Below are 14,421 nucleotides of genomic sequence, written 5' to 3'. Positions count from 1 at the left end.
CATACCTTTCCAGAGTCCTGAATCATCTTCACGTTCTCTTGACCAAACTTGTCGGAATACAATTTGAGGAGCCTCTGGGATATCTCAGACAACGGTGTGAATTTGGGTTCTTTGTAGATATATTCCTTGCCGTCTTCATCCTCAAAGAAGCCCTAAGGAGAGACAGAAGACATGCCGGACACATGAAAAATAAGTCCACAAAAAACAATTAAACCATCCGTCGACCCGCTTTCTAATGTCCAAGTACACCAAAGCAAAACAATCACTGGCCACAACATTAGGTACACCTGCACAATCAAATCAGATTCAAATGAGTCATAGCCAGTGACTGACAGCGACAATGAATCCCTTAAAACAGACAACCCAAAAGGCACAGGAGGAGCAAAGTGTGATCTTGGTAGTGATGGGAAATGAAGCTTCAAATTTGAGCCATGGACCAATTGTTCTATTTTTTGACTTAAACCAACAGTGCTATCTAGAGGAGACAAAAAATACAACAACTGGTTCATGAAGCAAATCTGAAGGTTCAGCTTGCCATCACTACTTGACAAGCTTTGACCCACTTAAGCAGTGATTTCAATATTTACGGAGGAAATCAAGATGACACTGAAGCGTCACGGAATCGACTGTACGTAAGAAGCAAGGCGAGGAACACAAAGCACACTGCCGTCCTACAACGTTGACTATCACACTCATTTACCTCAGCTTCTGAATCGCTAAACTGGTAATGCTACAGTGGTGTGAAGAGGAGACAGTATCATTACACTTCCCGTGACAGGTGGAAAATAAACACACCCAGAAGCCATGAATCTATTTCACAAATGATATGCATGTAAAAGCTGCCATGCAACAAATGTAGAAGCTTGCCATGAGGAATGTAACAGTCAACTGAGGTAGGAAACGGTACGATGGAGAAAAGCACCCGCCCCACCACATATGGGCAGCTCGGAGACACCAGGAGCGAGGTGCAACTTACCGCTGCCTTAAAAGAGGGCAAAAAAATAAATAAAATAAAAAAAATCGTGTTAGAAAGTTTTAAAACTGCATTATGTCGCATCAGAACATTCAAATTGAAAAAAAAATAGAAGGGGGGGGGACAAAAAGTATGTTTAACTGACCTGGCCAAAGAAGGCTACTCTGAAGTAGGTCCCCAACAACCTCTTGCCCGTGTGCATCACCTCGGTGACTTTACTGTACGCTCGATGCAACGTGTCGTACAGGTGGGCCAGTTTCTGCGCAGAGAATCAAAAATGTGATCGTGACAAACGGTTAGCAGTCCACGCGATCGTCGTCCCAGAAGGACGTGTACCTCAAAGTCTCTCCGCTTCTCATAAATGGGGATAATCAATTTGTAGATGTCCGAGATGAGCTCGTAACGTTCGGCTTTCCACAGGCCGTCGGCGCACTCCTCCAAAAGCTCCATAAGGACGTCCTGAGAGAAATATTCATTTTGTAGGATGAATATAGTGGATGAAAATGTAAACAAGTAAAACCTACTTCGTTAAAGTGGACGTCCTGCATGCCGACGTCCTCCATCATGGCCGCTTCTTCGTCGACGTTTGGCGTCACGACTTTGAACGCCGAGCAGCCTTGTTTGAACATGCCTGCGGAAAAGGTGCAATGTTTACATCGGTGTGACAGGAGAACTTCTGAATGCAGGGTACCTTTTCTCCGCAGGTATTCTGCCACCAGCGCTGCCACATGAACGTAGCACATGGCCGCCTGGAAGAAATGACGACAATTAAGTCAAGGACTTCACTTCACCCTCGATTTTATTATTATTTTTTTTCCACACACCTCAGACAAATCTCCATTCTTGACGTGGATCCGAGCCATGCTGTCCAGCCAGGTTTTCCTGAGCTCCGGTGTGCTGGTGTAAGACTTGGCCAGGCTGTATTGGAGGTCCACCAGCATTTCGGGGTCTCTCTCGTGCTCCTTCATCTGAGCCGTGGCCATCAACACTGTTCGGATTCGCTTGGTCAGGTCCTTCACATCGACTGGGAAAGCTGTGTTCTGTTGAGGAAAAGTTTTTGGTTTTAAATTACCGGTACATTCTTACCCAATAACTCAAACATAAGAAAGAAAATGCAGACCTTGATTGTTCTGTCACTATTGGCACAATTGTTGATTATAGACAAGGAGTGCTGGAAGCGAGTACTTCCAATCCCGATGACGTCGGCTATCAACTGACTGACAGCAATCACCACCTAAAAATCAAAGCACTTTTCCTTTTCTGTCTTTACTCAATAAAGGTTTGGAAACACCACAAGTCAATTGAGCCTACCTGCAAATGTGTCCTGACAAAAGACTTGCGCCCCGTGTAGTCAAAGTTGCTCTTCATGAGAAAGTAGAGCAGATGGGCGGCATCGCTGCGAATGGAGCTCAATTTGGAGTTACAACACTTTAAGATCTCGTAGCAGAATGCGGCGCACATGTCAGCGCGGCCCTCAAAAAACGTGCTGGGAAACTGCAAAAACAGAAGCCGCGAGTGAGCTGCAATGCATCAAAATCTGATGATGATAAAAATCTTCATCCCCACCTTGTAGATGAAAGTCCGCAATGAGGTGAAGACCTGTTTGAGGGCAGTTTCTGACTGATTAATTCGCAGAAAACACAGGTGGACCTCAAAAACTTTCTTCATCAATGGGCTGTGGCCGTGGTCGGCGCACAATTGGTTCTAAAATTGAAAGTGAGTGGAAAGTGACACAATGCACTTTAAAAAGTTGTGCTGCCATAGTTTTTTTTTTTTTTACCTTGAAACCCATGATAAAGATACTGAGGGTGTCGAGGACGGTGAGGCACACTTCAGTGGCGATATTGGCATCCAGCAGAGAATGGTTCAATGTGTCGGCATCCGTGTGACTGTAAGCTAAAAAGAGCGGACGGCTGTAGTATGTTCACATTTCATATTCAGAGTAAATAACTTTACTTAGCGAGGGCAAAATAATACTTTTGTGTGAATTGAAATAATAGTATACATCAAACTTGAATGTCAAGCAAATGGGAAAGGTGAGGTTGAAGTCAGTGAAATGCTGAAATCCAACCAATGTCGTCATAAAATGCGAGCGACGAGTGTGAGTGGGAGGAAAAACGTGATGCCGAGCCCCCCAACAGAGGTCGTGAATGTTTGAAAACTGCCTGCCACCCTGATACATTCTTACCATGCTCTACAGATATTCCAAGAATACTTGAAATCTTTTTTACACTGAAAGCACAAAGAAACTTTGGTAAGAAACTTGTCACAATGTTTTAAAGGCAGAAAAAGCTAACTCAGCCTTTCAAAAATCATTCTTGACAGCAGATTGGGTTTTGAATTAGATGATGATGATAGGATGAGAAGGCGGGGCTTTTTTTTTGCTTGTAGCTTTAAGATGCATGTTGACATGTATGGTGAACTTACTGTGGTTAAAAGTGTATGAGTTATCCAGGCTGCTGAGCTGTTGTAAGCGGGCATGCATCATTCCCGCCCTGTTACGGGACACAGGCAGAGTCTGAGACTTCCTCTCATGCGCTACGTGTCCTGCCCCGTCCTGGTTCCTGATGAGGAAACAGGACAGAGATTGATGACTCTACAAGCGGACCAGAGTTAGCGGAGCAGGTTAGGATGACTTATGGAAAAGCACTCGGAAAGTCAGTAGCTGTATAGTCTACTTTAAAAAAAAAAAAAAAAGTTTTTGGAACTCCATTGCCGTGTTGTTGCACTTCAATAGTGACATCATGCAATAGCTAATAATTTCATCTAATAGTGCAAGCCATGCAAGTTGTCATGATTGCAACCTCACAAAAAAAAAAAAAAAGTCATGCAGTCGTCTATTCCACACAATTGTCTTACCCAAGCAGGAGAGGGCAGGAGCCAGGTTTTAATTAAACTTGCCAGCATTAATGTGAGTAGAAAAACAGCAGCGGGGAATTAGAGGGACAAAAAGACAGCAAACATCTAAAGAGCCTAGTTGAGGTCTGAGCTGTGAGTTCAAAATATTTTATATCATTCGCTGTTTACAGGACAATAAGGCAGGAAAAGTGATTTATTTTACAACAAGTTAAAACTAACAAATTGGATGTGTTTCATTTCCACATCATAACATCAACATTACCTTGCAATGTACCTCTTTCCCATGTATCTGAATTGATGGAGACACACTCTGATGGGGAAAGAAAAAAAAATCAGTTTATGGAAATAAAAGAAACATTTTCCCTCAGGTGAAAAGTTGATGTTGTCTTACTCGACCAGCGTGAAGAAGTCCATCACCTCAGCAGATGTCGCGTTGTTCCAGTACGTAAACAAAGCGTCTGGAGGGTTACATCCAGTTAGCTCGATTTAGTTTTTATTGCAATGGGCAAAAACATCTTACCCTCGGACATGCTTTTGAGCAGATGTAGGAAGCACATGAGGAAGCTCTTGATCTCTGCCTGCTCGAGTTTATCGCATCGGAGCAGGCTGCCCATTGACGAGGCCGGCTGACTCTGTGGCACATGATTTTAGGCAATTTGAACATATCTCAAATTTTTATTGACATTGTGGGTTTGTGAAATATACCTTGTCTAAAGAGTTTCCCTTTTCTGTGTTCCTCTCCGGTAGACTGTTTCCAGAGTCGGTGCTGATGAGGGAGCCTCGGGAATCTGCGTGGCGCACAGAGTTAACATTGGGTGTCGAGGATGCGTGAGGGGAAGCTACAAAAAACAGGAGGATTTATTATTCATAGATTGATTTTTTTTTTTTTTTTTTAGGGAAATAACTATTATGTTTCCTGACTTTTGCTACATCAGCATTTTTGAACTCACCAGTTCCGGAGATAGCTCCAAAAACATCTTTGTGCAAGCTGGTGTCCAAAAAAGTGCTGGATCTGGGCGGTGTCATCAAAGTGTTGGTGAGGAGAGAATCTTCTCTTCCATTCTGATAAAAACAAGATGATTTTAATTTGCACACCGGAGTTAACAGCAGAATCATTTTACAAGGCAAATATAACCGATACCATGCATATGAGTGTAAAGGGCTGCTTGCCCTTTTGTCCTCTGTGTTTAACTAATTGGTTAATCAGAGTCATTTATTTATTTATTTATTTAAATGTATGTATTGAAATTTGTTTTATTTTCATTTTTCCACAAATAACAGTTAAAAGCTTTGTGAAACGATTTTGTAGCGAGTTACATGCAAGTTCAAATGTCGCCGCTGGGTGTCGCCCTTACGCTATTGCAGTGGTTGACGGTGAAGGGGGTCACTTCCTTCACATTCAGCCTGTTGACATTCTCTTGCAGCAAACCAAACAGAGGCAAGTAGAGGGTCGCCAACCTCGCCTGCTGACTCTGGCAAACACATGAATCACTCAGCAGCAGTCTCCAACAACAATCCGACACGGAGGTGAATGAGAACCCTGAGGAAACGCGGCGCCACTTACTTTGGAAGTGTAGCGGTCATCAAACGTGTGCTTCATCATCAGGTTCTTCAGGACCTGAATGGCTATCTGTCGAATCTCCCTGAACTCCTGCAGGGCTGCGTTGACCTCCCGTAGAAGCAGTCCAACCAGGAAGTGGTTCTTGCAAAAGTCATCTGTCAGCGAGTAATCCGGTTGGAGGTCTGAGGGGAGGAAGTGCAGGCAGAGGAGATGATCTCCACTCAATCATTCTATCAATAGCACAATCAAGGACTGGAAGTCATAAAGGACCATCAGTCATGACCAAGACTAATTTCAGCATTGATGATAATTCGCCTACCTTGATATCTCAGTATCCTCCCTTTTCCGAAAGGCATGGGCAGGTTCAAAGGAACATAGTGCTCGTGGTTGCACACAACACGGAGGAACTCAAACTTGAACTCAAACAGCGTCTGCGTTGGGAACAACAAATCATCCATCCATCAAAACCGCAATTGGTATTGTAAATAATTCACATTTATAATAAAACTACATACCTTGGGATCTCCAGGCATAAAGCAATTGATGTAGTTGTTGATTTGTTTAAACACGAAACCTCGGTCCATAAGGTTGAAACAGCGCTGAAGCGAGTGATTTTGTCAGGAGTTACAAACTGTGACATCAAATGTGGAAGTTAAAATGTTAGATGAACAAACCTTGATGAAGACAGCCAGGCTATGGTTGGCATTCCTGGCAGCATCTAGATTGTCTTTGTATTTTTGAGTGATGTGAGGCATCATCATGTTGACCACAGTCTCGACGGTGTGATGAAAGGATGCTGAGAATCTCTGATTCCGAGACAGCTGATGGGCACAACCGGGTTGTTAGTCAGTGAGACTTCGGGTGTCTGAATGCGTTTGTCCAAAAATTGACTCATTGGATTAAATATTATGAGTATGTGGTAATAAATCATGAAAGCTTTATGATTATATATGTGGGGGAAAAACATGTATGTGGTTACTTTATGGGGTATGAACAAATGGCGGCAAATGAAACTGTACACCGAATAAGTGTTGAAGAGACTTGTTGTTACTTTGTGGTGCTGTGGCTATCCACAAGACCAGACATGTCTCTAAACTGAGAGCCAAGGAGATGAGGTGTCATGAAGCAGACCTCTGAGTCAACTTGCATCCCAACCTTGTGGGTAAATTTACCTTCACTTTACAGTTCTCAACCAAATACTGAGCCATGGACTTGACTAAGGCTTCAAAGAAATACCAGGAATACTGCGGGGAAGAGAAAAAAAAAGTAAAATCATCACATATTTATACACGCTAATTCGCTAAAAAGCACCAATCGATCACCTTGAGCAGCTTGTTACATGTGAGGAAGTCGGTAGAAGGCTTCAAGATGGCCGTCATGGCTTTAGCCAGCTCTTCGTGCACGCTTCGGCTGGTGGACACTGTGTTTGGCTCAGTCTTGAAAACAAACTGGAAAAACACAATAATAATGGTGAGGAAGCTGTGATAATCAATAAAGGATGGATGATGGATGGGTGGTAAGATAGATAAAAACATATATAGAGCAGATGGCTAGCTAGATGGCTGCTAGCTAAAGATGGATGATAGCTATGTAGCTAGCTAGAGATGGATGATAGCTAGCAAACCTGCCCTATTTAGCTAGCTAGCTAGCTTTAGAGAAATAGATATCCTTCACGCTGTGAGAAAAAATAAAGTAACAAACAATATTTTTTCACCTTCACGTATGACCTCAGGTAGTGCTCCAATCCCTCCTCATGACACTGGGCCACAATGTGGATCATGACTCTACAAGACGAACAAGAAAAGATGGGAGGTTCGGACCGAATGAATCTTCAGTGCACGAGGGGTAAGCCGGAGATACTCGCCTGGTGACGTTGACTGCTACATCTTCTTGGCTGGCACTGGTCAGCACCCAAAACAGTTGATTCAGAGTGGTAGGTAAGAACTTGATCATCACGTGACTTTCCATGGCGTGCAGACTCTGATGAAAGAGTAGCCAAGAAGTAAGTCCGTTATGTTTACACTCGTGCCGCTGAAGTTTTCCCATGTGTATATTAACCTTCAGGTATTTGACCAGTTCACCTCCCGGTGCTTGGGGTGATGATGCAATACTCTGACAGTGATGAAAGAAATTGTGCAAATGTTGATCCTGAAACACAAAGATGGTTCACTGACAGGTGACGGCATGAGTCGTCATTTCAAAACAGTCGAAGAACACTAACCTGAGTGTAAATGGTGGACACGAGGTGAGTCGACACCTTAAATAAAGGCTTGGCTCCATCAACCCATTTGACTTCGGGACCTGAATGCTAAAAAATAAAACAGAATAGATTAAGTGGAGCCTTGTAATTTTTATGTCAAAACTAAAACCCTGTTCCCATTACCTTGCTGGCACCTCCCTGGCAGCTAAGATATCCAGCGGGCAGGTTGGCCGCCACAGGGATGTGACACTCGTTCATGATCACACGGCCGTCTTTCAGCAGAGGAAGCCAGGCGTAACCCACTAAGGATTCGGAAAATAAAGAATGTGTTCATTTCGCCAGTAACTTTGAAGATATTACGCGATTTAGCTACCTTGCGTCTCAACCTGCTCTCTCTTTTTCGTGCTAGCCTTGGTGTTGCTTTCACAGCTGACGTGATAGAGAGTGAAGAGGAGATGATGTTTCTCATGAAGCTGGGTTGGAAGTTCAATCTTAAACTGGGCGAGATATCAAGACATCAATATTCCGGCATGGACCGGAGGGACATATTGTTTCTTGTACTAATAACCTCATCGTAGAACTCGGGATTCTGCTGATGATGCAATACCGCAGCAAAGGCACTTTTACGAAACAGAGGTCCTCCAGGCCGCCCGTAGATGCACTGTGAAATGATGGCAAAAATTTGGCGTAAAGTTTCCGATGCGTGGGATTATTATTTCAATTAATCAGAATACCTTAATTGGTAAAGCGTCTTCATCATCTGAGTCCATAAACTCAATGCAGACGGCCAAGTTTCTAGCCTTTGGTCAGACACAACAAGTCACGAGGTGTACTCCAAAAAGAAAAAATGTCGGCGTTCAACAGGCTGATACCTTTGCAAAAGACTTCTGGCCGTCGTACTTTAAGAATTTGGGGTAGACGTAGAGGTGATTGTTGTAGATGGTGAAAGGTTGGGAGCATTTGGCGATGTATGGCACAAACTCCTCCACCTCAAAGAAGACTGGACTCTTCTCGCTCAGATCAAACTGCTTCACGGGAATGTAGGATGAGGTAACACAATCTGGGACAAGGGTATAAACGCTCGCTGGGTATTACGGTAACACGAGACGCATCCGATTTAACCGAGAAGAGACATTCGAGCGCTTACTGGTCAAGTCCGGAGCTACGTTGTCGATGGTCACGTCAAGATTTCCAAGGATTACAGGCAGCTTGGCCATTTTCTCTGGCCTGAAATGGAAAAAAAAAAATCTACATCTGCTAAGGGTTGAATGACACGAACACCCGCGTTTTGTTTTGATGTCAAAGCATTCCAACAGATGTTGGAAAACTACAATTATTTTAATACAAACTTTCTGAAGTCAGCCAGCAATTTGAGCATGTCGTCATTGGACAGCTTGTTGTTGTCTTGTCTGTACAAAGGCGAGAAGCGAGCACTTTTGTCAAGCGTCCCAGAAGCATCTTTGAACAGTGGCCTGCCGCAAAAACAAATTCAAGTTAGCGCTGACAGATGACGATAATAAAAATAAAAATGTGTCTCTCAAAAATGTGTACCTGGCTGACCAAGCAAAAGGCATTCTGTACTGGCCTAAGCGATGACATGCCAACTTGGCATTTTTCAGAACTTTCTGAGCCACCTGTGGAAGTATATTAGCAAAGTCAAGGAAAATTGAATCAGGTCCATAATGGTCCGTACCTTGGTGGAGTCAGAACTCTTCATGTAAGGCTCGGCGCAGTGATTGATTCCTCCCTGCAGCACCTTCTCGATGCGAGCCACCAGGAAGATATCAGGGTGGGGGCATGTTATTGAAAAAACTCCCTGCCAGGAGATTTGAATTATTAAAGTGGAAATGTGTCAACTTCAATAACAACAAGACAGTTGGAAACTTTTTTTTTTTTTTTACCTGCCGGGGATAGCACATGACTGTTTCTGGCACTCCGTGAACCAATCGTGGGCCTTCAGGGATGATGTCACCTCCCCCATTTATATACTGAGTCTCATAATTGGGCATCATCCCCCTGACAGATGGATGGTTGAGGTCCACGTGGAAGTCAGATGATATCTTTCTTCCATTTTGGATATCAAACAGTGACAGTGTCACGTAGAAAGGCTCCACCTAAAGATCGAGAAAAAAAAAAAGCTCTTGAAGGCCAGAAGGAGACAGTCTAAACTGCAAAGCCCGTCGTCTGGTTGCTATGGCAATAGTCTCAGTATCAAAACAGTACGCAAAGATCAACCATACGTTTTGCCGATAATTATATTTCTGGGATTTATGGTCTCCTGAAAAGGGAAACTCACATTTGTCGTGGGTCCTTCCTCGTTCTCGGCCACGCAGCTTTGCAGATTAAATGAGAGGTCGTTGCAGTTAATGAGCACGCGCTTGCCAAATTTCTCTTCAAACTGCTTCACATCTGGTTCTATTCCTGACAAATCGAGTTTCTAGAGAGAGTAGAGCAAAAAGAAGGCCGATGAACAAACAATGTTGGAAAATAGAATGTATTTGGTGAATTACCTGTGTGTCGGGGTCAAGGGTGAACAGCTTCAATCTCATCTCGTTCCTCATCCTTGACTCTATATCTCTTGCACTCTGAAGAAAAAAAAAATTGATTTAAAAGGACAAAGTGTGCATTTCGAGACGACAGTCGCACCCCTCACTGCTGAGATTTTCAGTCAGGTGGTTAAAACATTAAGACATTTTTTTGGCCACATCTGGAAATTATATATTCATGTTTTACAGTTTCATTCAGGTGGTGCGGACCACTTGCTCAGCAAAAAATTAGAACTGTAAAGCTGTTTTCCAGCTGAGCTCCCACCAACTACTGTTCAGAAATTAATCCTATTAAAAGCATTCTTTGCCTCACACTAGCACAAAGATGTTTTTGGAAGGTGGTAATGAGTTTTACATGATAATAGTAAAAGCACATGACCATAGATGAAGCGAAATCTAATACATTTTTTTTTTTTTTTTTTAATTGAGCATATTTTTGCGATGAGGTACGCTACAATACCTGAAAACTGTCCATACTGCCAGAGGAACTGTCTGACTTTCCAAGATCATCATCTAGGGAAAAAAAAAGCAATACAAGAACTCAAATGTCAAATGTGTGGAAGATATTTTGGCCCACTTTTTGCAAAAAATAGTTTACCCATGTGAGACACAAATGTGAGGAGCATTCTCACCGTCATGGCTTTCTCCATTGCGCTTGTCCTGCATGGCGATCTCAAAGCTGCTGTGCAAGATCTTGTTGAGCGTGTTGATCCAGTCCTCCATCTCGCCCTCACTGTCTGCAGCCAGCAGGTAGGTGCTCTTATCCTGCATCTTCAGCTCAAAAGCAAACTTCCGGACTTTGTTATTCTGCAGCGTGGTGTGAGATTAGATAAAATCATCAGTTTATGTCATAGGAGAAAAAAAAAATCTTGCATCTTCTCTAAACATTTCATTTTCTAATGTAATTTTTCAAATCCAGATGTGGCCTTAATACTTCATAAGTTATTGCCAAATCACCAGAGAACATTTGATTTGAAGAGATCATGACCTTATCAAACAGCATCTTGCTTCACTTTATTGCTAACGTCATCATCACTGCCAGGCAACAACAAAAATCAACAGAAACAGTTTTTAAATCAACCTCGGACTGAACTTGACAACTAACACGAGCATCTATAACATGAGTCACTTTTTTTTTTTTTTTGGAAAGAAAGGCCACCCAGATGTACGCTGTCAAAGAATTCGGGCAGGGCGGTTTAAGAATAGACACGTTTTTCCATTTTGTAACACTGAGGTGGGGGGGGGGGGGGGGGAGAACGTCACCGAATACAAGTGAATTGTCATGTTTTGGAGCGTTTTTAACATGTTATGATAACATTGAGGCGTTGATAGCAGAGGGGAGTGCAAATGGATATTATCTGAATAAACACGAGGAGGAGTGTTTAGTAGAAATAAGAGCGGGGCTTTCATAAACCGACTTAATGGTCCTCTAGATGTCCGTGATGCGGTTTAATATAAATATATATTGGCCTGTTAACACACAGATTAGTAAAGAAACGTGCGGAGGCAGGACGTCGGTCTTTATGTCGTTAGGTTTGAACTTTGGTCTGTTTGTTTTAAGGTATTTCCTGCAAACTGGAGGATACACTTCACTAGTGACAATCATTTACTTCTGGAAAATGGAATACTCCGGGGAAGGGGGTTGCTCACATCCTGTGCTGCCTTCGGGCTTTTGGTTCAGGGTCAACGTGCTTACCTGAACAACGCCCATACAGGAATCCAAGAAAATGGTTCCTTTGGGCTCTTTGGAGATCTTCTCATCTTTGTAGAAGTTTAAATTGTAAGAGCCGTCTCCCAATTGCGTCAGATGGAAATATCTCCTCTTGAATGACTAATAATGATAAGAACAGACGTCAACTGTGTTTCAGGGTCGCTTAAACAGTGTGCATTAGCTATAAAAATAAATAAATACAAAAATAAAATAAATACAAAAATAAAAACAACAAAAATAAATAACTAAGAAAAAATAAAAAAATAAACATAATAAATAAATCGAGCTTGCTGTTAATTTTGTGTGATACTTGAAAACATCCATCTCCTCCTTACCCTCATGGTAACACTGATGGCGCTGTTCATGTTGCCTTTATAGAGCCAGCCATGTTTGGTGATCCCATCCTTCTGAGATCCAAGTGAGGCCGTATCCTGGAGAGCAACAAAGGTACACTAAAGTCAGAATCACCAGCAGAGCCCAAACGAAAATAATGAAGGCTAAACAATACGAGTATGAGAACATTATATCACGGCTGCTTGGAAAGCAACCTGCCAAAGAACTGCCTCCCTGTGCAGAAACCTTGTGATCTCAAACTTGGTGCGGCTCTGACTCCATTCAAATAAGCAAGCAGGAGAACATTAAACAAACTCTGCGTGTTAGCCCAAATAAACAGCGCGATGGAGATGGCGAAGTATCTCATCGAAGGTTATTTGCACATTTCAGAGGTGGGGCGATACGAAACCATGATCTTTGCTAGAAGGCATTCCAAACCTTACATCATTGATGAAGCTCTTTAGGATTACAGTAAAGCAACAGGGGAAGGAAGGAATGTTGTGGAGGAAGGGGAGGACAATCTCCACGGCAACTCCTGGCTTAGATCATCCATGCTTTGGTAACTTTAGAAGTGAGAAACCTTTCCGACACTTGCAGGTACTTCAAAGCTTGAACGACCTTTCAAGATGTTGGCGGGAGTTCTGGTCCAACATTACCACCTCTTTTTTATACCTATATATTTTCCTCAGGCTGACGGAGCCAAAAAAAAAAGGATTTTTAAGTGCTGCCACAATATTTCTGATGGTCCTAATGGAGAAATCAGCAAACCATCTGGAAGACTTCACGGTCTGATTGTTCTCGTCAGTGTCTAGACAACACCCGAGAGGCAAACATATCAGCGGGTTTGTTTCCTTTGACCTGTATTAGCTTTTAAAAATGGCATGTCAACAAAAAAAAAGATAGTTTATTTATTTGGGATGTTTTCTTTTTTGAAAGATCCACCCATTCATTTTCTATGGCGCTACTATGATGAAAAAAAAATAAAAAATCTGACAACATGTTTAGACGACTCTCCAGCTGTATGCGGTCATTTTAAGAAACTGAAACAATGCATTCCAAAATACGTCGAGTCCTGCTGCAACACCACCACCACAAATATGCCGGGCTATATTTTGCAACAAAGCACTATATTTTGTCGTAATTACAAAGCAGTTAGTGTACGTGCGCCATATGATCGGCATGAAATTCCTTCAGTGGGGTGGAAAAAACAAAACAGGAATGGATTATTTCATTATTCTAGGAAATATTGGGAAATGACAACAACTGACCTCATCTTTGTCAACATCCTCATCCACTTCAAAAACATGGACCGCCAGTTTTTCAGGCCTGGAAACTTTGCTGTAAATTGTGAGAACACACAGCAAGACAACTTTTAACAAAACAAACCTAGGTGACCAATGTAACTACAATATAATTCTGATTTTAAATACGTGGTAGCGGCCATTTGTTGTTTTATGGGGTGAGCTAATGACTCCCTAAGTGATTTGGATTCAATACGGCTGCCTAAAAGCAGTTAGGCCACTCTGGTAAATGCATTTCCAGCTAAGACTATTGTTGGAAACATGCCAGGGTGTATTCTGCCCACTAGAGTTAAAAAAAAAAAAAAGTACCAGAGAGAATCACTTGATGAGAATCTAATGTGAATTTTTTAACAGGCAACTCACGTCACTGCGCATTGTTTTAACTTCCCGACTGTCTGCGCAGCGTCAAAACGTTTGGCAAACGCCGAACGTGCGAAGGTCATCGACGTTGCATTGAAATAAAATGAATGCAAATGGGATCTTCTTCAGGGAAGAGGCGAGGCAAGACAGGCATATGACATAATATCCCGACAATGAGGGTGGTTCCCGAAATTATCCTGAGTATCATTAAATTGAAAAGCGTCTTTGCTGGGGGGGAAATGGGAATTACTTGCGTGGGCTATTTCCTTAACATTATGCAACAACAATGTGGACAGAAAAAACATCTTGAGCAGGTCACCATAGTGCCACACTATAAAATGTAACATTAGCTGTATGAAGAAGCAGCTCTTGAGGAACATTTATTTACTGCCATGGGGGCTTTTTGTACGGACTTACTTTGGAAGCTGGCGGAAGTCTCCCGAATAAGCTTCATACTTGTAGTTGACGATGTGCCAGTCGCTCTTGTAGGTCTTAATGCACTGAGAGGACATAGTGAAAGCTGATTATAAACCACTAATAATACAGTTGAATTTATTTTAACCACACTGTGTGGATT

At 42.5% G+C, this 14,421-nt stretch overlaps 1 protein-coding gene across 13 annotated transcripts in view; it reads right to left on the bottom strand.

Annotated features, from left to right (window-relative positions):
- The window catches only part of LOC148394452 (dedicator of cytokinesis protein 9), a 40,181-nt gene that overhangs the window by 2,536 nt on the left and 23,224 nt on the right, over nucleotides 1-14,421 (bottom strand). For 3 of the 13 annotated variants that reach the window (XM_088383167.1, XM_088383162.1, XM_088383166.1), the window contains exons 4-48: nucleotides 14,262-14,344; nucleotides 13,452-13,521; nucleotides 12,186-12,281; nucleotides 11,836-11,970; nucleotides 10,772-10,946; nucleotides 10,600-10,652; nucleotides 10,104-10,178; nucleotides 9,890-10,030; nucleotides 9,495-9,707; nucleotides 9,287-9,409; nucleotides 9,145-9,227; nucleotides 8,943-9,065; nucleotides 8,741-8,820; nucleotides 8,466-8,653; nucleotides 8,328-8,393; nucleotides 8,162-8,254; nucleotides 7,967-8,090; nucleotides 7,777-7,895; nucleotides 7,615-7,701; nucleotides 7,452-7,541; nucleotides 7,258-7,373; nucleotides 7,108-7,177; nucleotides 6,716-6,841; nucleotides 6,566-6,637; nucleotides 6,068-6,214; nucleotides 5,909-5,992; nucleotides 5,713-5,824; nucleotides 5,397-5,575; nucleotides 5,188-5,304; nucleotides 4,783-4,894; nucleotides 4,538-4,671; nucleotides 4,353-4,464; nucleotides 4,224-4,290; nucleotides 4,095-4,142; nucleotides 3,401-3,537; nucleotides 2,754-2,869; nucleotides 2,540-2,677; nucleotides 2,285-2,467; nucleotides 2,094-2,207; nucleotides 1,798-2,013; nucleotides 1,665-1,722; nucleotides 1,498-1,604; nucleotides 1,310-1,432; nucleotides 1,119-1,232; nucleotides 6-152 (exon numbers count right to left, since the gene is read on the bottom strand). In XM_088383167.1, the coding sequence (XP_088239293.1) occupies nucleotides 6-152; nucleotides 1,119-1,232; nucleotides 1,310-1,432; nucleotides 1,498-1,604; nucleotides 1,665-1,722; nucleotides 1,798-2,013; nucleotides 2,094-2,207; nucleotides 2,285-2,467; nucleotides 2,540-2,677; nucleotides 2,754-2,869; nucleotides 3,401-3,537; nucleotides 4,095-4,142; nucleotides 4,224-4,290; nucleotides 4,353-4,464; nucleotides 4,538-4,671; nucleotides 4,783-4,894; nucleotides 5,188-5,304; nucleotides 5,397-5,575; nucleotides 5,713-5,824; nucleotides 5,909-5,992; nucleotides 6,068-6,214; nucleotides 6,566-6,637; nucleotides 6,716-6,841; nucleotides 7,108-7,177; nucleotides 7,258-7,373; nucleotides 7,452-7,541; nucleotides 7,615-7,701; nucleotides 7,777-7,895; nucleotides 7,967-8,090; nucleotides 8,162-8,254; nucleotides 8,328-8,393; nucleotides 8,466-8,653; nucleotides 8,741-8,820; nucleotides 8,943-9,065; nucleotides 9,145-9,227; nucleotides 9,287-9,409; nucleotides 9,495-9,707; nucleotides 9,890-10,030; nucleotides 10,104-10,178; nucleotides 10,600-10,652; nucleotides 10,772-10,946; nucleotides 11,836-11,970; nucleotides 12,186-12,281; nucleotides 13,452-13,521; nucleotides 14,262-14,344 (5,166 nt within the window). Of the gene's footprint in view, nucleotides 1-5; nucleotides 153-1,118; nucleotides 1,233-1,309; nucleotides 1,433-1,497; nucleotides 1,723-1,797; nucleotides 2,014-2,093; nucleotides 2,208-2,284; nucleotides 2,468-2,539; nucleotides 2,678-2,753; nucleotides 2,870-3,400; nucleotides 3,538-4,094; nucleotides 4,143-4,223; nucleotides 4,291-4,352; nucleotides 4,465-4,537; nucleotides 4,672-4,782; nucleotides 4,895-5,187; nucleotides 5,305-5,396; nucleotides 5,576-5,712; nucleotides 5,825-5,908; nucleotides 5,993-6,067; nucleotides 6,215-6,565; nucleotides 6,638-6,715; nucleotides 6,842-7,107; nucleotides 7,178-7,257; nucleotides 7,374-7,451; nucleotides 7,542-7,614; nucleotides 7,702-7,776; nucleotides 7,896-7,966; nucleotides 8,091-8,161; nucleotides 8,255-8,327; nucleotides 8,394-8,465; nucleotides 8,654-8,740; nucleotides 8,821-8,942; nucleotides 9,066-9,144; nucleotides 9,228-9,286; nucleotides 9,410-9,494; nucleotides 9,708-9,889; nucleotides 10,031-10,103; nucleotides 10,179-10,599; nucleotides 10,653-10,771; nucleotides 10,947-11,835; nucleotides 11,971-12,185; nucleotides 12,282-13,451; nucleotides 13,522-14,261; nucleotides 14,345-14,421 lie in introns of all 13 variants that reach the window. The other 10 variants (XM_088383160.1, XM_088383158.1, XM_088383161.1 and 7 more) reach the window with 5 other exon arrangements.

The sequence above is a fragment of the Syngnathus floridae genome, chromosome 8 (assembly GCF_059516105.1).
Source record: "Syngnathus floridae isolate MCC-2025c chromosome 8, RoL_Sflo_1.0, whole genome shotgun sequence".
Taxonomy (NCBI): Eukaryota; Metazoa; Chordata; class Actinopteri; order Syngnathiformes; family Syngnathidae; genus Syngnathus; species Syngnathus floridae.
This window is presented reverse-complemented; position numbering and strand designations above follow the sequence as displayed.